This window comes from Protopterus annectens, chromosome 14.part0 (assembly GCF_019279795.1).
Source record: "Protopterus annectens isolate FY-2018-M chromosome 14.part0, PAN1.0, whole genome shotgun sequence".
In the NCBI taxonomy this organism is placed as follows: domain Eukaryota; kingdom Metazoa; phylum Chordata; order Ceratodontiformes; family Protopteridae; genus Protopterus; species Protopterus annectens.
Window position 1 is genome coordinate 780,749,468 of NC_056748.1, and position 27,345 is coordinate 780,776,812.

At 37.5% G+C, this 27,345-nt stretch overlaps 1 protein-coding gene across 5 annotated transcripts in view; it reads right to left on the minus strand.

Moving 5' to 3' along the window:
• The window catches only part of CDHR1 (cadherin related family member 1), a 532,835-nt gene that overhangs the window by 213,409 nt on the left and 292,081 nt on the right, over positions 1-27,345 (minus strand). For all 5 annotated transcript variants that reach the window (XM_044056525.1, XM_044056524.1, XM_044056526.1 and 2 more), the window contains 2 exons: positions 24,936-25,139; positions 6,500-6,652 (listed from right to left, as the gene is read on the minus strand). In XM_044056525.1, coding sequence (XP_043912460.1) covers positions 6,500-6,652; positions 24,936-25,139 — 357 coding nt within the window. The remainder of the gene's footprint in view (positions 1-6,499; positions 6,653-24,935; positions 25,140-27,345) is intronic.

The window sequence follows — 27,345 nt, forward strand, 5'->3', positions numbered from 1 at the left end:
TGGCCAAAACCAAAAAGTGACATTTCAAGGAGTGAGAAAGAGTACTATGAATTTGTCCAGCTGTTTTTTCACTCACCATTAATGAATTTATTTTGGATAGTTAATTTTAAATATTGAACTATATTAACAGATGTTACATATGGACAAGTTAGATGGCAAAAGTATACCAGAGTTATCTGACTATATTTTTGATTGTAACATCAAGAAAAATGCAGCCCAGCTGTATAGTGCAGGAGGCTGGATAGAGTGGAAGGAATAGTTCACTGACACCTTCGTGTTACCAAGGGTAATAAAAGGCATTCTGTGGAATTGTTTCAAAGTTTATATACAGTGTGACATACTGAGAGTGTTAGGCAAAACATATGGGAATATAGGAAACAGGACTTTTGGCAAGGTATATGAAAGATCTTGGACGACTGTACTAACTAAAGATAGTAAAGGAGGGTTTGAAAATGGCTTCAAGGACTAAGATGACTATGGAAATTCATTGTGTTTAAGTTGTTCACCTACATTCCTATCCAGCTACTAGAGCTCAGAGTTTATAACTGCTGTTTAACTCCATTGATGTTTGGACTGATGTCTTTTTAGCTGCCCAGACCTACCGTAAATTCAACTTTGGAAGACCCTCCCACTGAGAATCAGCTCTCAAACTAATAATGCACTCCCATTAGACTCTTGAAGTTAGCTTCATACCATACAATCAGTGCACACTGCAACATGCATAGTATTAATCTGAAGTGTGTATTGTTATTTTCTGCATTTTTTCTTTATTTTAACCAAAAGTCAACTGTTTGCATTTTTTCTTGGTCTGGGACCTTAGCCTTGTACTATCCTTCACAATAATGGGAAAATTATGCATTGCTACAGGATCTGGGCCTCATTTGTTTCATCTCTACTGTATTTTTACTGTTTGCATTTTACTTGGTCTGGGGGCCTTATGGTAAAAATAGTGAGAGAATTGTGAACTGCTGCAGGATCTGAGCCTCATTTATTACATTTCTACTTCATTTTGTCTGCTTGATTTTAATTGGTCTGGGGACCTTAGTCTTGCACTCACAATAGTGAAAGAATTGTGAATTGCTACAGGATCTAAACCGTACACACACACACACACACACACACACACACACACACACACACACACACACACAGACACACACAGACACACACACACACACACACACACACACACACACACACACACACACACACACACACACACACACACACACACACACACACACCTATACATCTGTTTACTCAATGGATTACTGACTACCTAATCTCTGATAACCTGTGCTGAGCTGTGCAGTGGTAGTTTGTAGAACCATGTATAGGCACAGGCACCTAGAGTTGTAATTTTCCATATAAAATTCCCTGTGCTACTTTCTCAGGTATCTAACTGAGTGTAGGGCTGGTGTTTTAGATGAATCCTAGATCTCTTCCCCAAGTTCAACCACTCTCAGTTTAGTAAGTTACAAACCTCTTTTACACCATCCCTTACAGCTCAAAAAAAAAAAAAAAAACAAAACAAAAAGATCAGAAGCCATGGCTGTGCACTTTCCTACTGTGTCTATAGCCAGCCAGGTGCAATATGGCATTCTGAGGAAATCTAGCAATCGTCTCAGGTTTACTCATGTTTACCGATAACCACCTTATCCTTAAACAGACTGACACAGTATGTGAGAGAAATAATTACATTATATCTTTGGAGGCAAATCTCTAAGATAATCACTGATACCTCCAAAAAGGTTGCTGGTAACACACACCCTATACCTACTATGGACCTCTGGGATTCCACGTGTCCCTGCTGGTCAATGGCATAGGGTACTGACTTGTTGGAACATGGGCTAAATTATTGGCTAAGCTTGTAAGGGCCTCAGGGCCAATAGCCTAGTAACTTCCTATGATCCTATGATCCTATTAGACACAAACTTAGATATGCTGAAGCTCTTAAATGCAATCTACCAAAACCTCAAAGGCCTCCCAGATGGTGTCCTCAGCAACCTCTTAAACACTCTGCAAAGACAACACTCCCCAGGACACATACAATTACATCTCTCAATGTGTAATCCTCTAAGCCCTTAAATCCAACTACCACACAACCAAATATTGTGGTCATCAGAGACTCCACTATACATACAAATATTTCAAGCACCGGTAATAAAGCCATTCTAGCCTGCCAATATAGCAAAACTGTTGTTTCCATAAGTGTCCAGGCTCTTCTTAAAATATCTAAAGAAGTGCTTTCTTTAATGTAATTTAATAGTCTATTCCTACATAGGCTGTCGGATGATTCTCAACTACTTTTTGACAACCCCAAACACTCCCAGAGGTAGTTGTCTCGAAATGCCCTATATACCTGAATAAAGTCTCCTCTTAGATATCTGTAAGAGACACTATACAAGTTCTCATGTTTTAGTCTTTCATAATAACTTAAATTTCCACATCTATGGATGCTCTTGGTATATTTCCACTGTACTCTTTTCAGTTTACTCATGCTTAATTTCGTAAAAAGTTTCAATATTGTTATTCAATATTTTAGTTTGGGTCTAATGTAACTAACAAACAATAACTTCCTCATTTCCGATTTTCTAGACTTTTTAAATCTTTTTATGCAATCTATAATTCTATAAATGTCATTAGTCAAATAGTTGATATGATTAGAGAAACTCAAATCTGGATCCACTCATATACCCAGGTCCTTAAAAGAATCATCAGTTCCAATCTCTGTGCTCTGTATTTAGTTTTCAACATTCTATTTACATCTTCCAAATATCATATGCTTACTTTTTGACGTATTTATCAGCACAGTATTCTTCTATGCCCAAATAAATAGTCAATGTAGTCAAGTTATTTTGTAGACATGTCCTATCTATAACACATAATCAGCTTACCCATTTTCAAGTCATCTGCAATCAGCCTGCAGAACACCTCAGATAAAAAAGGTAAATCTGAAAGATACAATGATGTTCGACTTACCAGGCTGAGCAAGGAGACAGTCACAGTTAGTTGACTATTGGTATAAGGCAAAGATCACCCAGATCACACATGCACAGAGGACATTGAACCAACAAGTACCAGTATGACTCTGTCATAGTGCATGTGGGTGTTAATGACCTGAGACATACCTCACTGGGCTATATGTAGGGTACGAGGTAGGTATGACCCTAGCACTGAGCAGCATTCTGCCTTCTCCAAGGATGATACCAAAATATAAACAAAAGATGATTGACTTTAACAACTGGCTTACTCTCTGCTTTTCATTCTATGGTGGTACACTATTTGCTGGCTTGGAAGGACATGATCAACAGACCATGTTGCTTTACCAAGGATGATCTGCACCTGTCCCCAAATAGGCTTTCAGATATTGGCCAAACCATTATTCACCCTTATTGTGCTTTTTTTTAGGCAATGCCTACGTGGTAAACCTTCCAACGCATTAAATTCTACTCAAGGTAAACTAATGGCATTACTGCTCAATACTACAAATTTTAGCAAAAAGCTCCACTCCCCTGAGGTGTTCTTCACCCTCGAGGTTGTTGACACCTGTCCAATTATCAAGATATCATTTAAAGATATGGAAGGCATCCTGACAGTGCAAGGCTATAATGCCTTCCACACATTTAGACCAGCTACTGCACAAGAAGGGATAAGAGGTGGAGGCATATAAGTCTGCATAAAATGAAAGCACACCTCAAGATTGGTCAAGCAATATGGTAAACCTGAGCTACTCCATGTTCATCTAACCTTAGGTAAAGTCCATTGCCATATTCTTGCTAGCAATAGGTCCCAGTTTATGACTTAGGATGACTGCAGTCACTCAACACTAAGCCCAACACCATATTCATGGCTGATTTCAACTATTCAGCCATAAATTGAGATACATGCATAAGCTCTAACATGCAGGCTCAAAGAAAGATTGTCAGTGTAAACACCCTGGAACAGCTAGTCTGCACACCAAATATCCTGGATCTGCTACTCACAAATATGAGGGAATTTTGCACTCCACCTGTATAATGTACTCACTGGTCAGATAAAATCACAAAACAGTCACACTTGGAGCAAATATAAAGCCTCAACTCCCAGCAAATCCCAAAACCTTTAAGAAATTTCCAAGGCTATCTACCTTCTATGAAGTGATGGTATAGCTTAATTCCAAGCACCCCACCCTCAAAGTTAGAGAGCATTGTGGTCTATGAGGAAGGGTTTATAGGAGCCCTGTACAAACATGTAAATAACTGCATAGAAGCAACAGTACCAATCTGAAAAAAAAATAAAAACTCAGGGCAAACTCCAAAACAAGCCCCCCTGAGGGACTCCCGGTATAACCAGGTTGTACAACAAAAGAAAGAAAATCAAATCCGAAAACTGGAAGGGCTCCCTCATCAGTCTCACCAAGCAATTCAGGGTACGACTAAAGTCTGCCAAATCCAAATCCAAGGCAAAAGTAACCTCCCAGGCTAAGGATAACCATAAGGCACTTCCCAGTTATTTATGCAGCCATAAGGGGAACACCCAGCAGTGACTGAGCTAACAGTAAATGGAACTCCCTATATGGAATTTGATGAGGGAGTAAATTTGCTGGATGATAAATTTAGCTCCAATTCCACCTTCCAATCACCCTCAGTTACACATCAATAAATACCCTCTACCATTTCTCCTCCAACTATCACTAAAGAACAGTTCCTCACTGCATTCGTCAAAGCTAAAAAGCCTGCATCATTGAGTCCTGATAATATCCCAGCATGTTTCCTAAATAGCTTGAAACATGACCTCTCAGGCCCATTAGAAACTCTATTCAATGACAGCATCCAGAGAGGCTCCCTCCATAGGGAATGGATGACTGCAATGGTCATCCCTCTGCAAAAACAAGGGGACATCAACAGACCCAGAGAACTGCAGACCCATAAGTTTGAATAGTTGTATATGCAAGGCTATGGAAAGAATTATCATGCACCTGATAAGCAAGGACATAGGAAATCTTCAAGCTCTAGACCAGTCCCAGTTTGGTTTTATCAAGGGCAGGACATGCTTACTAAACCTGGTGGACTTCTTTGAGAATGTCAGTAGACCCATGGATGAAGGCAAAAGGTTGCATACTGCCTACCTCAACCTGGCAAAGGCGTTAGACACAATACCTCACTCAGGGGTAATACATATATATTTAAGGATAAATCCCAGTGTCACCCAAAGATTAGCCAAATGGCTCACAGATAGGACACTTGAAGTTAGGGTGAGGGAAATCTACCTCCAACAAGGGGCCTGTAACAAGTGGTGTCCCACAGGGTTCAATACTGAGACCACTCCTGTTCAGAATATACTTCTCTGAAGTCAAGGCAAATGTAAAAGGGCCTTTAGCTGACCAAATTTGCTAACAATTGCAAGCTGGATGCAATCACTGAATCCCCCAAAGATGTAAATATCTTCCAAGATGGTCTGACACAGACAAATACCTGGCACCAGAGCCACAGCCTAAACCTCAATGCAAAAAAAGCATAATTATAACCTTTGGGAAGAGGGCCAGCCTCACAAATTACAGTATTAATAACTCTTTCCGAAGAGTAGACCTAGTGGTAATGGACTTGTGAACTCTGGTTAATAGTAACCTGAACTTTGATTACCATGTGTCCATGGGAGTGAGAAAATCCTTCTCTGTGGAAAGAACATGGCATCCACATCTAAGGAGATCATAGTTCCACTATACTCAGCCCTCATTATACCAATAATTGAGTATAGTGCACCCTTTGGCGTGTACCTGACCAAGGATTTGCAACAGCTGGATCAGTCTCAGAGGTTCCTCAGTAAAAGAATACATGGTGTAAATAGCATGTCCTATGAGGACCACCTCAAAGCCTTGCCCCTATACTCAGTCTCCTGCAGACTACTCAGGGGTGATCTATGCCTAACCTACATTCTCTGATCAAGCCCTGATGGATCTGTTACACATTCACAAAACAAGCAGCACTAGAATTACCTAATCTAAGCATCTCAGGATCTAAGCCTCATGTGTGACATAAACAAAACAAGTTGGAATGACTAGTACGGGTATTAGAGATTATCCATTCTCTGGAACAGACTACCCATTCATGTGAAGCTGAGCTCTTCTTTAAGCCTTTTCAAATGTAATTTGGACTAATGGATGGGAAACAAAAAATTCACCCCTGGCTTGTCGCCCATCTCCCTTACAGACAAAGGCAGCTTGTAGATGGCCTATGGCATACGTATATACCAATGCCATTCTAGACCTCGGGCATGTAATTGGAAAATTTGGGGCATGAATGGTTAGGCTTAAAAAGGCACCAGGGTTGTTAGCTTAGTAACCTCCTATGATCCTGTGAAAGGTACATTAATCACCTCTACTAAAGAGATGCTGTCAGGGAAGAAGCATCATTCAAAAAAGGGGGAAAGCATATGCCTCAAGTTTAACAGAAGAGTACACAGAAATACAAAGGGCACAACATGTTCAGTATTTACATCATACAGCAATAAAGCATACCTTAAATGTCAGCATCTGGTATTTTTCATAGTCTAAAGCAGCTGAGTTTTCTACTATGATAGTGATCTGTGCTTCATTCAGTACAATGTGTGGAACAACTCGAAATATCCTTGCAGGTCCCACAAGTCTAAGGTTGAATTTAGCATTTGCTCCCTATAAAAAAAAATCAAAACTCGATAAATCCTTACTGAATAACATGAACAGGCTTGAAAAACACAAGTTCATAGGTTACATACGTAACAGAATCATGCAATACTAAGCTCTTATTTCAGTACTGACAACAGATGAACAGTTTGTATTAAAAAATACATGCAATGTGAGAAAATCTGTTTATGTAATGTTATTTAAGGGGTTTACTATGAAAATGTCAAATGCAATAAGGTCTAATGGTCATTTGGTAGAAATATAATGTCGAAAAATCAAAACATTGAAAGTGAAAAATGTTGAAAATCATTTAATTGACAAAACAATTAGCCCATCTCTACTATTTTACAGGGGGGCTATGACCCCCTGCACACACCATGCCAGGGGCTGTGCCCACCGCACCCCACATACTTATATATACAAACTCCGAGATCGCACTACAGTGGAGAAATGGGCAATTTGACATTATGAGTTTCGACTAAAACAGTTTCAACTTTTTAATTCCTGCAGATAGTGATTTCAACCAATTCATGTTCGATCATTTAGCGTTAGACATTTTCACAGTAAACCTATTTAAGGAATATTTTTCACATGAAAATTTTACAATGCACTAATATGAATATTCAGCTAGCTAGCTTGATTCCACTGTGAGCAGGCTTGAAGCTCTGACTGTGACATAGGTGACCTGGGTTTATCTAGCAATCATAGTACCACAGAAGCCCTCTAAGAATTGAAGGTTCATAGCCAGCTCATCTTTCCCAGGGGAGGGGAAGGTCATGGACTCCTAGGCAACACATGGGGAAGTGTGATTTTCCTGGAGGAGACCAGGGTAATCACTTTTCATGCTCCAGAGTTAGGCGTGAGACTTCTTACCCGCAACAACCCTTATGGAAGTGAGGGAAGACCATCATGGTCACCCTATTGTATGTCAACTTTCCCCTCCTTAGTCGAGTGCATGTGGGGAGAAAGCAGCATAAAAGAAAAAAAAATCTTGTTGTGGAATGAATGTGTTGATTGACCTGGAGAAGGCTGATTGACCTCCAGTTTTAGCAATGTGGAAGATACATGCGGCAAAAAACAAGTGCGGCTATCTGGAGTCATTTAATTATTTTACAATCAAACAAAAGAAGGGGCAAAAAAGAGCAAAGAAGAAAAAAAAATAACATTTCCGCTACTGTTTCTGTAATAAAATGATAATACAATTCAGAGGCAAATCCTGGATTTACTCATACCTCATGTTTACTTTCAGCAAGCAGTATGACCTTTGCTATAATCATGAGCACAGTAGTAATGGAAATAAATAAAATGTTAAGTAAGGGTGGATATAGAATGATGGAGTAGATACAGTTACCAATAAGGTATACTCACGCTGATGATATTGAAGTAACAGAAAAAGTAAAGTCTGGATGGAAAACATAATGAAACATTGAGTTCACAGTTGAAGAAAATTGGTTTAAGCATAAATAAAGTGAAAAGCAAAGGATTTGGGTATGAATGCGTTATAGGAGGTGTGGAATATAATGAAATGGGGTCTATATCACCACATCGAATGGTGATAAGTTTGAATGCCCTTTGTTCGAACCTAAAAGTCCAAAAACCTTAAACAGTGAACTCACAGAACAGCGATTTTTTTCCCAAGGGAAAAAAATCTCTGCTCCGTGAAAAAAAATCACAACTTTAAAACAAACTAAAGTGGGGGGCATTGCCCCCCACACCGCACAATGTGGGGGGCTGTGCTCCCCACACACCCCTACTTAAATATACCAACTCAGAGATAACACTACAGTGGAGGAAATAGCAAAGCCCCAAAGATGGCCCACCGATTTTTTTCCTTGGGGAAAAAAAAACGATGTTCTGTAACTTCGCGGTTTAGGGCTTTCAGAATTTTTGGTTTGAATAAAGGGTGTTCAAAGTTATCACTATTCAATGTGGTGATATAGCCCCAATGAAAAGAGTATAGACATTTTAAGGATAGTATTTGGAAGGACAGAATACTGACATGAACAATGGGTTAAAGTTATTAAAGGAATCAAAGACATGATCACATTCTGGAAGCCATATAGATTTTCATACAAAAAGAAATCACAGTTAATAAACACCATAATAAATAGCTTGTATTGGATATGTTTATATGATGGCAGTGAAATATGAAAAAGAAATTATGCAGACTTTTTTTCATTTATTCGGTGGTCAAGATTGTATCTGGTTAAGAAAGGAATTTTGTATATGAAAGATGAACAAGGGATCAGGGCTGATAAATCTGATTGTGTATGCAGCCTCTTTAAGTATGTATAATGTACTAAAAGGAATAATGAAAAATAATAATAAAGATTTGACAGAAACAGTAATGTATTGTAAATATAGAAAACATTGGGAAGAAATGGAAATGAAAAAAAGAAGTAAAAGTGTCTGAAATGAAAGAATTTTACAGTAAAATTGTATTGTGAAAATTTGAAAAAGAATGTGCTAGAAAAGAACAGAAAAGAATGGGATGTTAACATTATGATATCTTTTATTTGGGGGATCCATGGAAAGAGTTAGAGATAGATAGGAAGAAAGCAATAATGATGAGATATAGAAATGATAAAGGATTAAAGAATGCAATGATTTTTTTGTGGAGGGTGTCCATAGGAGAATTAGGAGTGGGGACAAATACGACATTCAAGAGAAAACAGTATAGAATATGTAGCAAATGTAAAGAATAGGAAACTATAGAACATGCTTTTTTAAATGTGAGAGAATTCAAACACTGTGGAAAGAAGTATGTAAACATGATTTGATTAAAAGTTATTTAAATTTTGAATTGTTTAATATTGACGTGATAGGGTATGGGTTTTAAGGGACAAAATCTCAGAATAAAGCTAAGAAAATGTACATAATCATATTCTATGTAACATAGACTGTGGAATGAAAGACTTAATGAAATCAGATACAATGGACATTAACAAAAATACTGGAAAAAATATGGTTTTGGTTGTGAGCAAAAGAGTGGGGGAATACTTAAAATGGAACTATCAATATATTGAATGATGTTAAAATATGTAAATATTGTAAATATGTAAAATATGAATTGTATATTCTTTGGAATTGTCATTTGGTGCTGGAGGACTGCCATAGCAGCCAGGAAGAGCTGCAACAGAAACAGAAGCATGGAGGAGGAGAGAAAAGCTACAGAGAGTTTGAAGGAGGAAAACGAGAATTTGGAGAAAAAATTGTTTAGTGTGTTGAATCATAATATAGATAAAGATTCCTGGGTGGTGGATGGTACAAATAAGCTATCTCAATAGGAAATAATGTGCATGATTCCACTGGATTGGTGCAATATAACTAAACTGGCATCGGGAGGATTTGTGGATGAAATTATGTTGAAAACAATTGAGGGGGTATGATCCAGGTGACAGTTCTGCTATTTCATGAGGTGAGATGGCAGACAACTTTTTCATAAGTACCGAGGATGGTAATGTGGGAAAAGGAGTCAGCTGATGTAGCAGCAGAGAATGCAACAGTTAAAACATGTGCAGCATTGACTGAAATTTAAAGAGGAATGCAGCAACAAACTGAAAAGTAATTTGATGTTGTGGCAGCAGAGAATGCAGGACTTAAAACTTATGCAAGGAGAGCAGCAACAATCTGTAAGTAAAACTGTTTTAAAAAGAACAGACGGCCAACAATGGCCATAAAAACAAAAAATGAGACTATAATAGATAGTGTGTATGGTACAATTTAGTAACTGTTCTGGAATTTAAACCTCAAGAAATTGGTCTTTTATACATATATGGACAGAGACCTTTTTGTTCCTATTTGAAACTAAGGGGCTGATGATTACATTTTAAGAACTGAGTGACAAAATGAAAGATATTTATTCATGGAAAATCAAATTTCTGGTAGTGACTTATATCTTAAAATTGTTACTTTGCAGTTTAGAACTGATGACTTTGGAGAAGATGTTGAGAAATGCAGATGTGGTAAAAAAATTGCTAAGTGTTATTTTTGTGTCTGGTCATAGGGGAGCATTGAGACATAATAGTCAACCTAAGTCATGTTCTTTTGTGGGGTCTTTTCTCATTTAATTAATGACTGTGACAAGATACAATGTAACCAGTGTGAGGGGAAAGGCCATACAACAAAAAGGCATGTGGCTGAATGAAAGTTGTGTAAAGAGGTATACTTTTGGATGAACCATGAAAAACAAATAGTTAAAAATTAAAAAGAAGGGGAAATGAAAAAAAAAAACATAAATGAGTAAGGACATCAAGGATTGAGGAAGAGGGAGAACTAGGTGAAGACGAATCTTTTGAAGAAGGAGAAAAATATAGAGAGGAAAAGGAGGAGAGAGTTTGCATACAAAAAGAGAGGTCAGGAGAAGGGACTGGTAATAGTAATGTTTTGAAATTCTAGCCAATGAAAAATCTCAGTCTGAGTTTCAAGGATTATGTGTATATAAACCCAGGAAAAAATATTCAATAGACAAAAGAGTGAAAATAAGAAAATGAAAAATTTTAAATGTTTCCAGTAAATTTAAAGAAAGAATGACAAGCAACAATTTTAAGAGTACTTTCAGTAAATGTGAAGAGTATTATTAACACTGTAAGGATAGGGATAGTGCAATTTTGTACTAAATGTGGTGTAAATGTTATTTTGTTAGAAGATGTAAGATTCCTGACAAGTGAAGAAATACTGCAAACTGAAGATTTGTGGGGTAGAAATATAATATGAAACTTAAAAAGTGAAAGTTGCTCTAGAATGGCTGTGTTGTATAAAGGAACAGTGAAAATACTAGATGCAATGCTGGTAAAGATGGGAAGGTTACTTGTCATAATTATGAGATGGAGAGAACATCTTTACAGAATTATAGCACTGTATGCATATACAACCAGCAAGGAAAGAGAAAGATGCTTTGTCAGACATTAGCCCATGTGGTGGTTAACATAAAAATTATAACTGAAGAAGACTTTAATTGTGATTTAAGAAGAAGGTGTGGAAAGAATGGCGAAGATGTAAAAAATACACAAAGTGATACAATGTGGTAAATTAGCTGTGTGGAACAAAAGTCAGTGGACTTATAGAACAGGGACACTTGGATCTGAAATTAATTATTTTGTATTATCTGAAGGTTTGGGGGTAGCAGGTGGGGATAAAGTTGTAGTGGGTGTCTCAGACCATTTAGCAATTTGAATGGAGGTGATGGAATAAAGGGAATAAAAAGAATAAATGGAATATTGGCCATACCTCTCAACATCTTAGAGCAAGAAATCTGGACAAAACCATCAATAATGGGGGCAAAGGCCCAAAAATAGGGACACTTCTTAAATATCGCTCTTAGAAACTTAGAAAATCGATAGAACAACATGTTTTTGATAAGCATGAATTTTTCTGAAGGGTATGCAGTCTGAAACTCAAATGTCTGTCATTATTTTCTGACTTTGACCCTCAATGATTTGCCAGTGATTTGCCATAAAACCAAAATTTTATGAGAAATGGACCCAAAATATGAGGCACAATCTGGACATTCTGTGAAAAAATCTGTACAGTTGAGAGGAATATGGGGTAAAATTGGAGAGTGTAAAGTTTTACAATTGTGAAAGGATCATATACTCATGAAGGACTTCTATAAAAACTGATCTGTGTGGTAGATTATATTTAAAAAGAGGTATAAGAAAGTGTTTTTTCCAATGGCAGAATGATGAGAAAGAAAGAGAAAGTGAAATACTGAAATTGTACTGAATGTGTTAAAGAATTTTAAGAATTATATAAGACAATATTGTGAGATAAAAATATAGATAATAAAAGAAATCAAGAAAAACATTAAGGCATTAATGTCTATGCAGAGAATTATTTGGAAGCATGTAGAGAGGAAATATCTACATATTTGGATAGAATAGTAAAGGAGGATATTAGTATAATGAGAGAAATGAAAAATGTAAAAGTAGAGGTAAAAACACATAAGCAAATTATAGTACAGCATGTGGAAAGTGGATTCACTTTATAAACTCAAAATTCTAAAATCTCGAATTTCAGAATCTCGAGACCATAAAGTGGAAAATCCAAATACCCCAAACCACAAAACAGCAAAACCCTAAATCCCAAAACCACAAAACCATGAAATTCTAACTCCCAACACTTTCAAACACCAATACAACACACACACTGTGCCCCCCACACTCCCCTACTTAAATATTCTAACTCCAAGGTCGCACTACATACACACACACACACACACACACACACACACACACACACACACACACACACACACACACACACACAAAAACCCACCACCACACAAACTACATTCCTTTCACACACACACATCACAGTAACAACACACATTAACACATGGGTCTAGGACTCTTGCATGAATGCACTTTTCACTGAATCGCTAATAGGTGGGCATACTTACACAAAAATGCTTTACACAGAAGCAGCATTTTCGAGTAAGTATGCCTGTTGTGCTGGTCGTACTACAGCGTGGATAAGGGAAAATTCCCTTTTCCCCAGTGTAGTGCGATCTCGGAGTGTGAATATTAAAGTAGGGGGTGTACGGGGTCATGGGGGGTGCAGAGGGGCTTGCCCCCCCTGCATATAAGTAGATTTAATGTTTTTTTTTTTTTACACACTTTAGCAAAAGCGCTTTTTCGGTGAAAGCACTTTCGTCAAAGTGTGTTCTGTGATAGTGGATTTGGACTGTTGAAGTTTCGTTCAACAGTTCTAGATCCTAACACACACTACAGCCCCTACCCAACACCCTTAACCATAAACACTTATCTGAATCCATGAACACAGCGCAACACCAGAATCGCTAATTCAAAATCTTCCACATTCAAGATTTTGAATTTCGCACTTCTGGGGTTGCGATCTTCCAATCCTTCCACATTATGGGCTCATGATACTGAAATTCAAGATTTCAGTATTTCGAGCTTATAAAGTGCTCCCGTGAAAAGTATGTTTAGCAATATAATGAAGGAAAAGAAAAGAAAATGGAAAGTTAAGAAAACTGCAAAAAAGTTAAGGCAGAATTTGAAAGAGAAATTATTATTAGCGATTTATTTATTTATTTTATTTTACATTTGTTAACTGGGAAAGTCTGACTGGGCAGAGGTCCTCTTTCAGTGGAGGCCCGGGGAAAAAAGCTCCACATACAAGATACAAAAACAGATAAAATAAGATTCCAGCTAGTAAGACAAAAATACAGTGATAACGTCATACAATATCAATACAGTGATGCTAGATATCAAACAACCTAGTGTTATAAAATACAGTAAAAACAGCAACATTCCAGACTGTCTTAGTGAATGCAGAGAGTATGACAGTAATTCCAGTTGTTGGGTGTGCTACTTTACAGTTTATATGAGATATTCAGTTTAAGAGAGCAAAGATTTATGGTCAGAGTTGACCTCATGTTTTAGATATTTGGTGTAAGCACTATACATAAACTTATCTGTAAAGGATATAGTACAGGTCCAGTTGTTAATTACCTAATAAGTAGATAATGATAAAATATTATATGCTGGAAGTTATAGTCTTGTTGCTTTATTGAGAGTTCAGAGTTTCTGATAGAACTGAGATTAATACTTTGTTAGAATAGTTGATGCCAGTTAGTTAAAAGGCTCTAGGAGTTGTGGGTGAATTTAGCCAGGGCTGGTGCAGGAGCATAGCCATGTATCTACCAAATGAGTTTTCAGCATTTGTTTAAATGTTGTTAGGGAAGGATAGGATGCTATGTTATGGGGCAGAGCATTCCATTTTTTTTAAGTGAAGTTGAAAAAGAGGGAATCACCATCTGAGTTGTTGGGTTTTGTTACCTGTAATAGTGTTCTATGACTAGAGTGGAGTGTTCTAACGTTTAATTTTGAGAGTATTAAATATTGGAGGATGGGGGTTTTGTGAGGATGGTGAAGGATTTTATGGGCAAAAGTAAGTTGATTATAGAGAAGAAGTTGAGGTCGCTCAGCCAATTATTTATATAGAGGACACCTAATTTTATATGCAATTTCTTTACTGCCTGGGAGAAATGGATGTCAAATTTCATATTACAGTCGATTTTGACTCCTAGAAGTTTAGTGTGAGTTACAGGAGAAATTATGGTTTTGTTCTTAGACATAGTATTGAAGGAGGGATGTGATGTCATGGATCTTGTTGGGTTAAATATCAGAAGTTTTGTTTTGATTGGGTTTAGAATTAACTTGGAGTTTGTGAGCCATTCTTCAACTGCAAGAAAGGACTGTTGTGTAATTGAGTGGAGATCCTGTAGGAAGGAGGCAAAACAGAATAAGCCTGCATAGTGGATAACAAACACATGTAGAGAGGAAGTATGAAGATTGTTAGTAAAAAGTGAAAAGAGGAGGGGTCCAGGAATGGAGCCTTGAAGAAGTCCGATAGTGACTGGTAGAAGAAAGGAGAGGTCTTTTTGCCATTGGACCAGCTGCTGTTAACCTAATAAGTAGCTTTGAAACCAAAAGATAGTAGGTTGACTGATAGTCGACTCAGAAAGAATTTGGTTAAGCTTACTATGTGTGACCATATCAAAGGCTTTGGAAAGGTCTAGAAAGATAGCAGAAACACATTTCCCATTATTTCTTTGGTGGTTAACTGTTTCAGTAAAGGACAGTAAAGCAGTAGTGATAATATGTGAGGAGTGAATCCATGCTGGGTGTTTGTTATATAAGTTTGTATGTGTGTAGGTGTTCCATAACACATCTTTCTAGGATTTTGGATAAAGGGGATAGTATGGTTATAGGACTATAATTGCTCAGTTCTGTAGAATTACCACCTTTGTGTAGTGGTATTATGTGGGAGATTTTCCAAATGTCGGGAACTTTGTTTTCAGACATAGATCTATTTATTTAGGATGGCTATGGGGTAAGCTATTGCACTGGCAGATATTTGTAGAAATTCTGCAGGAAGTTGGTCAGTGGCTAGGATTGTGGGTTTTAGTTTTTTACGCATTTTTTATGTTGTTGATGGAGACTGGTTTGCATGAAAAGGAGGAATTGTTAATGTTAGATTTGGGTGGTTCAGTTGTGGGGGTGGGGGAGTTTAGAAGATTAGATAAGGCAGTTGTGGTTTTGGTGAAATACTTGAATTGGATAGCTATGTTTTCAGTGGTGTTATTGATTAGGAGGGTGTGGTGGACTTCCCTGGATGGAGAATATTGTTAATGACTGCCCAGAACTTTTGATTGTTGTTATGGTATTTAGCTTCAATAGTCTGGTAGTAATTAATTTTATCTTGTTTGATAGCTTTTTTTTTTTTTGCTTTATTTTGGATCTCTAAGTAGGATTGTTTATCTGATAGGGACCTGGTGGAATGTCAGAGATTCCAGGCTTTGTCCCTATTTACTAGTAATGACCTAGTTTCTTTAGTCAGTCAGGGAGAGCCGTAGAGTTGGTTTTAATGGCTCTAAGAGGTGCACGAGTATTCAGGATATATAAGAATGTAAAGTTAAAGAATGGAACTGCTTCATTTAAGGATAGTAACTTTACAGGTGTCCATTTACAGGTTTGTAGTGCTGATGAGAATTTGTTGAGATTAAAATGTTACTTGTTCCTTATCAAGTGGTAGGTTAAATGTTTAAGATGAAACTGATGCCTTAGTAGAAAGGATGGCTGATGGTCACTCAGACTGTCCAGGAAGCAAAAGTAAAATACCAAACAGCAAGAGTTCTGGATAAAGGGCAGGCTCCAAAAGAAGCAGAACACCAAAGCAAAAGTATATAGAGCCTTGTCCACCACGGCTGGATACAAATACTTTATTTAAAATACCAAAACGTAAGCACTTTCACAGTCTCTATGACTGCTTCTTCAGATACCTTTAAACAACTAAAGCACATTCATTTATACAGTTAAAATTTATTTTATTATTTATTAGTATTTGTTGACCGGGAAGGTCCGCTGGGTCAAAGACCCATTTTCAGTGGAGGCCCTGGGAGAAAAGCTCCTCAGAGTATTACAGTAAGAGATAAAGTGTTACAAAAAGAGATAAAGTTTAACATAAGATTTAAAATTATTACAAATATAATAGTAATAATACATTTTACAATTTATAAATGTATAGGCTTACAGGCTTACATTGATAATGCATTAGGAAAACATTACATAGGTTAAGATGTTACGACAGTGGAAACACCTGGATTTTGATACAGTAAATTCATTTGTAGACAGTGTAGTTTACACTATTTTTGTGATTGGCTAGTGTACTTAATATATACCAGTCTAGGAGTCTGTGTTGTATGTGTTGTTTAAGGAGGTTTGCTTCTAAGGCATGAGCAGGAAGGATTATTTAGATAATGAGATTTTAGGGCTTCTTTGTATTTTTTTGGATGGTCAGTTTGTGTTAATTCGGATGGTAACATATTCCATAGTTTGGCGACTGAATGGGAGAACAGACATTGTCCGGCTCTTTTGTTGGGTTTTGTAACAGAAAGCATGTGCTTACAGGAAGATCTTAGTGTTCTTGTGGGGGTGTACGTTTGAAAGAGTGAACCAAGAGCTGGGCATTGATTAGGTTTACTGATTAGCTTGTGGCTAAAGTTAGTTGGGTGTAGTGTAGATGGTGGGAAAATTCGAGCCATTTTAGTTTGGTAATTGCTTGGCAGAGATGAGTGCGGTGTGGTTTTTCAGAGGCGAATGTGGCTATTTTATTGTAACAAGAATGTAGTTTGTTACTAAGGGTTGTGTGTAGATTGGTAAAAATAGCACTACCGTATAGAAGGGAGGGGAAGAGTAGGGTACTGGCTAATTTTGATTTGGTGGGTTTATCCATATAGAGTTTGTGTCTATATAGTTTGCCTAATTTGAAGTGGGTTTTCTTTACTGCATTTAAGATGTGCAGTTCGAAAGTGACTTTGTTGTCTATTGTTAATCCTACTAATTTAGCTGTTTTTACTAGTTCTATTTGTGTGCCATCCTTTGCAAAGATTTTGAAGCCAGGGTCAGGTGGTTTTGCTATGAAAAGTAAAAGTTTAGTTTTTCTGGGGTTTAGCATAAGTTGTGTGTTGATAAGCCATGATTCGATGGAGGTAAAACCCTGTTGTGTGACTGTGAGAAGATCAGAGAAGGTCTTAGAGGAGGCTATCAGAGTTGATTTGTAAGCATATTGGACGAGATTCAGGATATGGGGGGCTTTGTGCAGGTCAATGATGAAAATATTGAACATTAGAGGACCTAAAATTTATCCTTGTGGTACTCCTATATTGTTGGGTTGGTAAGTGGATTGTACATTTTGCCACCTTACTGACTGTTCCCTGCTTTGTAAGTAAGAGATGAACCATTCTAGGGATTTTGGGGAGCAGCCTAGTTTTGATAGTTGACTTACTACCTTAGTATGTGACACTGTGTCGAAGGCCTTAGGTAGGTCTAGTAGGATAACTGAGGTATGATGACCAGCATCTAGGGCTTTGTTGGCAGTGTCAGTGAAGGACAGCAAGGCAGTGATAGTGCTATACCCTGGAGGAAACCCATGTTGGGTGGGGGATAGAAGAGTATTACTAGTTAGGTGTTTAGCTAGTTGTGAGGGGACACATTTTTCCAAGATTTTTGATAGTGGGGAGAGTATAGAGATGGGGCGGTAGTTAGAAAGATCATGAGAGTTTTCTCCTTTATGTAAAGGGGAAATTATAGATTTTTTTCCATAGGAGTGGAATGTATGATTCGGAGAGTGAGCGATTTATGAGAATGGTAACTGGGTATGCTATTGCTGTAGCTGCTAGCTGCAGGTATCTAGGGGGAAGATTATCTGCAGATAGTGAGCAAGGTTTGAGTTGTTGTAAGAGTGTCAAGACCTGGGAGGTGGGTACAGGTTGGATAGAGAAGGAGTTTGCTGGTGGAATATTGGTGTGATCTGAAAGGGAGGGGGTGTGTTTAGTAGGTAGAGGCAGGTGGGTATTAGGGCTTGATGGGATACCTTTGAGTAGATTTTGAATGGTAGAGATGAAATGGGTATTAAATTCTTGAGAAATTTCTTGCGGTGTTTTTTCTGGTGCTGGGGATGGGTTTTGGATAGTACCTGGGTTAAGTAAAGTGGAGACAGATTTCCAAAATGTTTTGGGGTTGTTGTATGAGGAAGACAATTTGGTGGAGAAATAATCTTTTTTGTCCTGTATCACAAGCTTTTTTGATTTATTATGCAGTTGCTTGTAGTGAAGTTCATTTTGTTTTGTTCTCTCTCTTAGCCATATTTTCCAAGCTTTGTTTTTCAGAGAGATGGTTTGTTTGCTTAGTTTTGTTAACCAGGGGGCATGATTGGTTCTTGTTCATTTGGTACTCATAGGAGCTAGGCTATTGAGGGTATCTAGGAAGAGCTTGTTGAAATAATCAATGGCTTCGTCTAAGGGGAGTGTTTTTAGGGGGTTCCAGTTGTGGGAGTTTAGGATATTTATAAACTGATCTCTATCAAAGTGGGCAAGGTTTCTGGAGGTTCTATATGAATGTGTTTTACTTGATTGAATTTGGGTCCTATACGTATATGCTGGGAGATGGTCACTTAGTGTGTTTGGTAGGGTGCCTGAGTTTGTGTAGTTTTGGGGATGTGTTACTAGTATCCAGTCTAAGGTAGATTTAGAGTCTGTTGATAGACCATGGGTAGGGGTAGTGATGAGTTAAGTAAAACTATGAAGGTTTATGCTGTATGTAGGGGAGGGGCTATCTAAGGGAGGGGCTATCTAAGTTTAACCAATTAATGGTGGTGTCTCCTAGAATAACAGTTTCATGCAGTATATTCTGATTAATCCAGGATAGAAAGTCTTCAAGTATGTGGATATTGTGGCCTGGGGGAATATAGATTACAGCTATGCATATTTGTTTGTTTCTATTTATGTGAAGGGATGTGAGTAGGAGTTCTAGGTTTTCGAAAGTGGGAGGGGTTTTGTATAGGTAGTCATTTGTAGTGAGTTTTGATAGATTAGTGCTACACTGCCACCTTTTTTATGGAGTCTGTCTGAACGGATTATATTATAACCAGGAGGGAGAATTTCAGTGTCGGCTATGTGTGGTTTTAGCCATGTTTCTGTTACTGCAATAATATCTAGGGTGTGTGTAGATAGCCAGGTGTGGAATTCAGTTATTTTATTGCACATACTATGAGTGTTTATTGTTGTTAGGAGAAGTGTATGGTTGTATGTGTGATTCTGTAGAGTAGTGGTGGATGTATGGATGTGGTTATGTGACTGGTATGCTTGGATAATGGTGGGTGTATGAATATGAGTTGGCCCAGGGTTTGGATGGATATCTCCACACTGTGTTAATTTGTGGAGTAGGTACAGTTTGATGTGGGTCTGTTGTATAAGGGTGGTGGGTATGTAGTGTAATACTAGACATAATTTAAACTTAGGGGTAGGCAGTAGTAGTTTAAATCTATATGTGGTGATGGTGTTGGTTGATATTAGAGAGGGAGAGAGATTAGTGTAACTAAGTCTGTTTAGTTTTACAGGAATCTGTTTGCAGAGGTGGAGGGAGATAATTGGGTAATGGAAGAGAAAGGGTGGAGTTGACGATAGAGAGAAATGTAATGAGCTTAGGGGTGGGTGGAAATGGGAGTAGGGTAGGGGAGCGAAGTAAGCCCGGAGCGGAGGATGAACAGAGCAGGCTGAGCTGGCCTGCAGAGATGAGGAGAGAGAAGAAAAGCTATCTCCAACAGAGCAAACCTGAGAGAAATTGTTTGGTGGGTACAAACAAGTAACTACAAATTGTTTTTATACTTGGTAAAACATTTAGAAAGTCTGCTGAGTACACTTATATACAAATATAAAAGAGTGTAATAGGAGAAAAATAATAATTAGGAGGTGAGGGGCAAGAACAAAGGATACAAACCGGGGGGGGGGTGATGACAGAAAAAGAGAGGGGCAAAAGCCACTCACAAGAATGTGGAGGTCAACACGTTAGGGCAATATGAAAGGGCAGAGAAAGAAATGGCAGGGGAAGTGGAAGAGAGAAATAACAAGTAATTAATAACAATTAGGGCATTTAAAGTGTACGTTACACTTTGCTGCTAAAACATCTAATACTTAATTTACAACCTTTTTTTATTAAAAACTTTAAAAAAATATTCACATTTGTCTACACATTTTAAAGTGCTGTGTATATGTAAGTTAATGTCTGAGTGCTCTGGCTTTTAAGAATTGTTTCAGTGATACTGCTTCATTTATGCCTGGTGGTGTATCTGCATTAAGTTTAATGATCCACCTCTGCTCGGCTGCTTCAGTCACAATTAATAGCAGCTCTGGATAATCTCAGGGAAGAATTTTTAGAAAGAGGATATTCTAGGAAAGAACTGAACAAATATATAGAGGAATCAATGAAAGAAAGGGGGACCAGAAGGCAAAATTATTTTGCACAGCAGGCAGATTCTGCATCAGACATGAAAAGATCAGGCAATGGGAAAATTATATTCCCCAGTCTCATTTTCCAGTGTCATTAATGTGTTTTGTGAGGTGTTCAGGAAGAACTGGAACATATTGACAGCAGTAGATGAGCTTAAAGAAGTGTTGGAGTACACCCCACTGTTCTCCTTTAAAAATAAGAAATGTCTTAAACAACAGTTATGTTACAAAACACAAACAATTCGGCCACCTATTGCATCTTCAAGACTAGGGACTTACATGTGCAGAAATTGTGCAGCATGCAAATTCATACATTCTTGCACTACTTTCACACATACACACAGTCGGACAGCAATTCATGCGAATTGCTATGCTGACTGTCGAACCAAGAATGTTGTGTATTTTAGTTTCTGTGTGAGATGTATGGTCTTCTATATAGGGAAGACAAACAGAATGTTTAAGGACCGCATTTTAGAACACAATAGAGACATCATTAATGGAAAGGAGTATAGTGCATTGGCCAAGCATGTTGAGGCAGAAGGGAGAGACCACACTTTCAAATTCTTTGTTCTAGAGGTTATCAGAGAAGGGATAAGAGGAGGTGATGTGAGGAATAGCACTTTAAATGCCCTAATTGTTATTAAGTACTTGTTAATTGATTTTTAACTGTATAAATGAATGTGCTTTAGTTGTTTAAAGTTGTCTGAGGAAGCAGTCATAGAGACTGTGAAAGCGCTTACGTTTTGGTATTTTAAATAAAGTATTTATATCCAGCCATGGTGGACAAGGTTCTATATACTTTTGTTTTGGTGTCCAGGAGGCAGCCTGACTGGAAGGAGTGGATAGGTTTGTTTATGAGTATCCAATCAAGGGTTGACTCCTTTTTGGTTGCTTTATCAATTCTTGTTGGGGATTGGATGACTTGAGTGTATCTATACAGGTTGATAAAATGTGTAGGAGTTTGACAGGAACAGGACACAGTTGATATTAAAATCACCCAGAATGATAGTTTCTTCTAATAATGAGTTGGAGGATCAAAGGAGTATGTTTTCCATGGTAGGTATATTGTTTCCTGGAGAGATGTAGCATCCAATAATGTTATTGAACCTTTTGGAGTTAATTTCTAGTTTGGAAAAACGTATTTCTGAGTTATGGAAGACAGTCAGATCTAAGTCTTTTATGTTTAGGTTATTTTTAAGTATAATTGCTTCCCCTCCACCTTTTTGGGCTACTTTGTCTTTATGTAGAATATTGTATCCAGGATGAAGAATCTCATTATTACTCTGGGTTGGTTTTAGCCAGGTCTCAGTTACTACTGTAATATCAGGTGAGTACAGCGAGAGATTAGCATGTAGATCATGGACCTTGTTTAACATGCTCCTGGCATTAATATTAAATATTAGCAGATCAGAGCTTCTGTGATGGGTTAAACAGTTAGCAGAAGGTATTAAAGGAGTGGGGATGACATTTTGTTGCTGGCCTACAGTGAGTCATGGGTTGGGGTGGATGGCCCCGGAGCATTGTAGTTGAGCGATACTGTGGAGCAGGAACTTTTGGAGTTTGAGTAGGAGCTTTGTGTGGTTGAGAAAAGTATGAGATTTTGGATTCAGTGGGAGGAATTTAATAGGAAACCACCCTATGTAGGTAGTGTTGTACAGGTTAGGGGCAATAATGGTATTACTTATTTATTTATGTATTTATTTTACATTTGTTTACTGGGAGAGTCTGACTGGGTATACATCCCATTTTCAGTTGAGGCCTGGGGAGAAAAGCTCCACAGAGATTAATACAGTAAATTCAATTCACAAAGCTCCACAAAGAATAATACAGTAAATACAATGCACAAATTAATAGAGTACAATACAGATTCTGAAAGGTAGATCAAGCAGGGAGCATAAAAAAATAAACACTGAGTTACAGTAAATAATATGGTTGTTGGAACTATACAGTCATATGGATATATTCAATAGTGATTAATGCAGTAATCACACATTATGGAAAAGAACATAGATTGAATTTTCTAAGACACCTTACCAAAACTGCTAAGTCAATATTAACCTGTTATGTGAGCCTAACCAGGGTTGGAAGAGTTACATACCCAAGAACTATTTAAATGGGGCCAGAGGAGTTTTCTGAAAATATTGTTGTTTTCTGTGGATCTTATATCTGCGGGGATGGAATTCCATATATTTGTAACTGAGGTAGAATATAGGGAGTCCCAAGAGTTATTGTTGCTTTTGACTATGTAGGCTAGGGCTTTGTTGGTTAAAAGGCATTTGTTAGAGTAAATACTAAGTAGGCCTTGAAGTGCAGGAACCGATCATGCAGAATTTGGTGGGCTATAGTAATCTGGTCATATATGAGTAGGTTGGGTAATTCTAGCCAGGACAGTTGTTTGACAGCTAGACAGTGATTTGACCTGATGGGTGAGTTGATAATATGGGTGAGTATTGTAAGGTATTGGTTTGTGGAGATGAATTGTTGCATGTAGGGGGGGGAAGGTATGATTGTCTAGGTTAGTATGACAGGAAGTCAGGTAACAGCAGAATATTAGTAGTGTAGTGGTGAGAGTGTGGAAGGTGAGTGAGCCAATAAGTCTGGTATTGAGAAGTGGCATTTTGTGGTGAAGAATAAGTGATAGTCTTGGCCCAAGTAGCTGAAAATGGGCTAGAAATGAAATAGATGGGAAATAAAAGGGAGCAGTAGTACTAGGGTAGTCATGATGTGGAGACAAGTATGAGAGGTGAGGATGATGAACAGGTGGAGAGAAATGTGTAAGGTGGGAGTTTAGCATTGCACTGGAGAGGTAATGATAAAGGGTGTCCTATGTTAAGGTAGTAGAGTTAGTTTCAGTCTAAGATTGCTGCATTAATAGCGTTGTTGAGGTAGAGTACTAATCTATGAACCTATGAACTTAGAGTATAGGGGTGAGTAGTAAGTGGATGTTGCAGTATTCAATAGAGTGGGTATTTGTGGGTTGGTCTTATTGCAGAGGAGTTACTGGTGTGTGATTGATTGGGAATGTAGTAGGTGTGGTTTATTGAGTATAAGTTTAGGTATTGCAGCGGATGGTGGGAATGGGGGTAGGGGTGGGGAGTGAAGTGAGCCCGAATGGAGTGAGGGTGAACAGAGCGAGCTGCTCTCACTGTAGCATTTTGAACTAGAAGAACAATCAGTAAGCCTTATGAAATTTTGCTTTTGTCTGGTCCTGAATGTCTAGGTTTGTTTGCTGTACAAAGTTTGAGACACTGATTCAACTACGTTTCTAGGTAATAAGGTAAGTCTACTTAAAACATATCTCTTCACCAACCATCTCTGCAACTGTAATTGATCCCCTGAAGCCTCGTCCACTCACTATTTCTACACCCCATCTGTCCTGGACAACACAAACAACACCAGCTAACTATACCAATCCATGTATGAGCAATAACCTATATATGAGTGTATGTACATGTGTGTGTACATGTGTGTGTGTGTGTGTGTGTGTGTGTGTGTGTGTGTGTGTGTGTGTGTATATATATATATATATATATATATATATATACACACACACACACACACACACACACACACACACACACACATATATATATATTGCTCTTTCATCTGAAACTTGCATCTACTGCTGGTTTTGTGCTATATCATCTGAAACTTACATCTACTGCAGGTTTTGTGCTATATCATCTGAAACCTACATCTACAGCAGGTTTTGGCTTCAGAGACTGCATACATGTAATTCTAACTGATATAACTTCATTCAGTAGTGAACAAATAGAATGTTATTGTACATGTATAAGATTTTATTAACTTTACGTATGAAAGCCATCTGTCAGGATTCTTACAAAGCAGATTTTTCATATTCCACTGACAGTTAAATCCCTTACGACAAATAAGTAAATGTTGAGCTGCATAATATAGAGAAATGTATGATTTTATGAGCTATCTTATTTAAAAAAAAATAAGGATTAATAAATTCACCTGATCGGAGTCATTCACTGTTATTTTCAGTCCCCTCAGGATCTCTCCTTCAGGGGGGTGCTCATACATAGTGAGCTCAAATCTGTTTTGTGGCCCATTCTCACCATAAAAGGTTGGTGGATGATTGTTTAGATCAACAAATCTGACAGTCACTATGGCATTTGAATGCATTCCTGCCACACCATCTGGACTAACTTCTGTGGCCTGGAAAATAAAAAGAAGAATTAAAGTGTATGTTCTAACATCTTGCATTTATTACAAATTAAATAATTAGTTCAACAGTGCATTACTCTAACACAAAAAAAAATCAACATTTCAAAGCAGATATGCATCACTGTTTTTATACATACCATATACTTTTCTAAACTAAATGTCATTATACCTTTTATCAACATTTGTGTATATGCCTTTTGGGCCACACAACAGATTTTGTCACTTTTCATACCTGAACCTTTCTGACTCTCTGAAACACGTCAGTCCTTCCAAGTGGAAATGTTTAAACTCATCCATTATATTTTTTATTTCCTGTAGAAGGAATATACTCCATTTTGCTGCAAGGTAGTCCCATATTTCAAGTTCTGCTGGGAATGTATTACTACAGTATTCAGTGTTTTTAAAAATATTTGTTAGAATGAATAAGGCGAATACTATAGTGCACAAGGAGGACTTTTGATAGACAACTTAGTGTAATAAATCAGGCAATGTCATAGAATTTAACATGGTTTAGAACTCCTCCATCCATGAGCTCTTCCATTCAAGCCATAACATATGTCATATAAGGCACAGACCCTCTTAGATCACCAATATTTATGGTTAGGTCACAATTACTAATATTATTAACCAGACGGTATAACAGATACAAGCCCAAATAGATTTTGGGTAAGGGTTATGTAGGTTTATGTGCCACAGCACCATTTCCATGAATTTGTATATGGTAAAAATACTTACATATTTCTGCCTCAGACCACTTAATCATAACAGTCACAGTAATGAGCTTTATGAGACAAGTCATCTAAAATAAAAGGTCAGAAACATATTTGTATCACCCATGTAAATTGTGCGTACAAGGATAGGATTTTTCATCTGCTCCACAGTACCTTTCTACAATATCAATACAATTTCTTTTATGCACTGTGTGCTGTTGTACACAAGGCTGAAGTCATAGCCAGGCATATGTGAAGTCCACCATAATATGCACTTTGTTACCTATATTTATCTGGGGGATCCTACAGAGCATGTGGCTGTGATCATTCAGTCAGAATTCCTACCATCAAATTTGCAGCTTGTTTAAATCCAAGATAAACAATTTAATAGAATTAAAGTAGATATGCTCTCCAGAAGCATGCACTGTCCCGAGATAGTGTATGGGTAATGCTCTTACTGAGAGGGCTCCTTTCAGGAAGTTAGTGTTCTTTTTTGTACAGGCTGGTGTACAATTCCAAAAAGCCTGGCTGTACTTCCTGCAAGATCTGTATTCACCCTTTTTTGAAAAGCTGTGCATTGTGTGCCTCCATATTACATTATATCATATTGCAATAAAGTTTTTTGATACAAATATTAGCTGGCTTAAGTTTATGAATGTAATTTTTCTAGCATAGCACTGACAGGGTATAACAACAAAAGTTGCATGATATGGTCTGGAAATAGCAGCTAACTCCAAAATCCAGAGTTTGTTGAAGCCCAGTGTACTGTGTTACACATACTTAATAACTGTTCTGTACATGTATGGGAAAAATATATCCCATAAAAGCTCCATGGTGCAGACATCTTTAAGGTGGTGTAGAGGTGCCCACCCAACACAAAGTACTCCGTTATGATGCAGCATTAATCAGTTAACGCCTTTGGTAACTTATTATTATACAGCAGACAATTTATTTATTTATTTATTTACATTTCTTAATGAGCTGAATTATTATTTATTTATTTATTTATTTATTTATTTGCAATGTGTTAACTGGGAAAATCTACTGGGCCATTCAGAGTCTGTTTTCAGTGGAGGCTCAGGGAGAAAAGCTCCTCAGTACAATAATAAAATTAGAATTTTATACGTTGGTAATCTACAACTAACAAATAATTAGCTTACAATGTGAAAACACAGTTGGCAATCCACTGGCAAGACAAATAGTGACACAAAATTTTTGAGGTAGTTAGAGCAGAGAGGAATTTTTGGAAAACATGGAAAACTGATACAAGAACCCTTTTCATTCATCATCCAAAACAATTGACAAGGACAAACACTTCATAGATATACAATGTTTATAGTAGAAAACAGTGAACACATATTTATACAGGAAAACAATGGGTATACTATAACATGCAGCTGTGATGAATATATGTGTTATATATACATTTATGTATAATTGTTTAGCAATTAATTATTAACATGTGCAGACATAAGCCGTTCAATCCA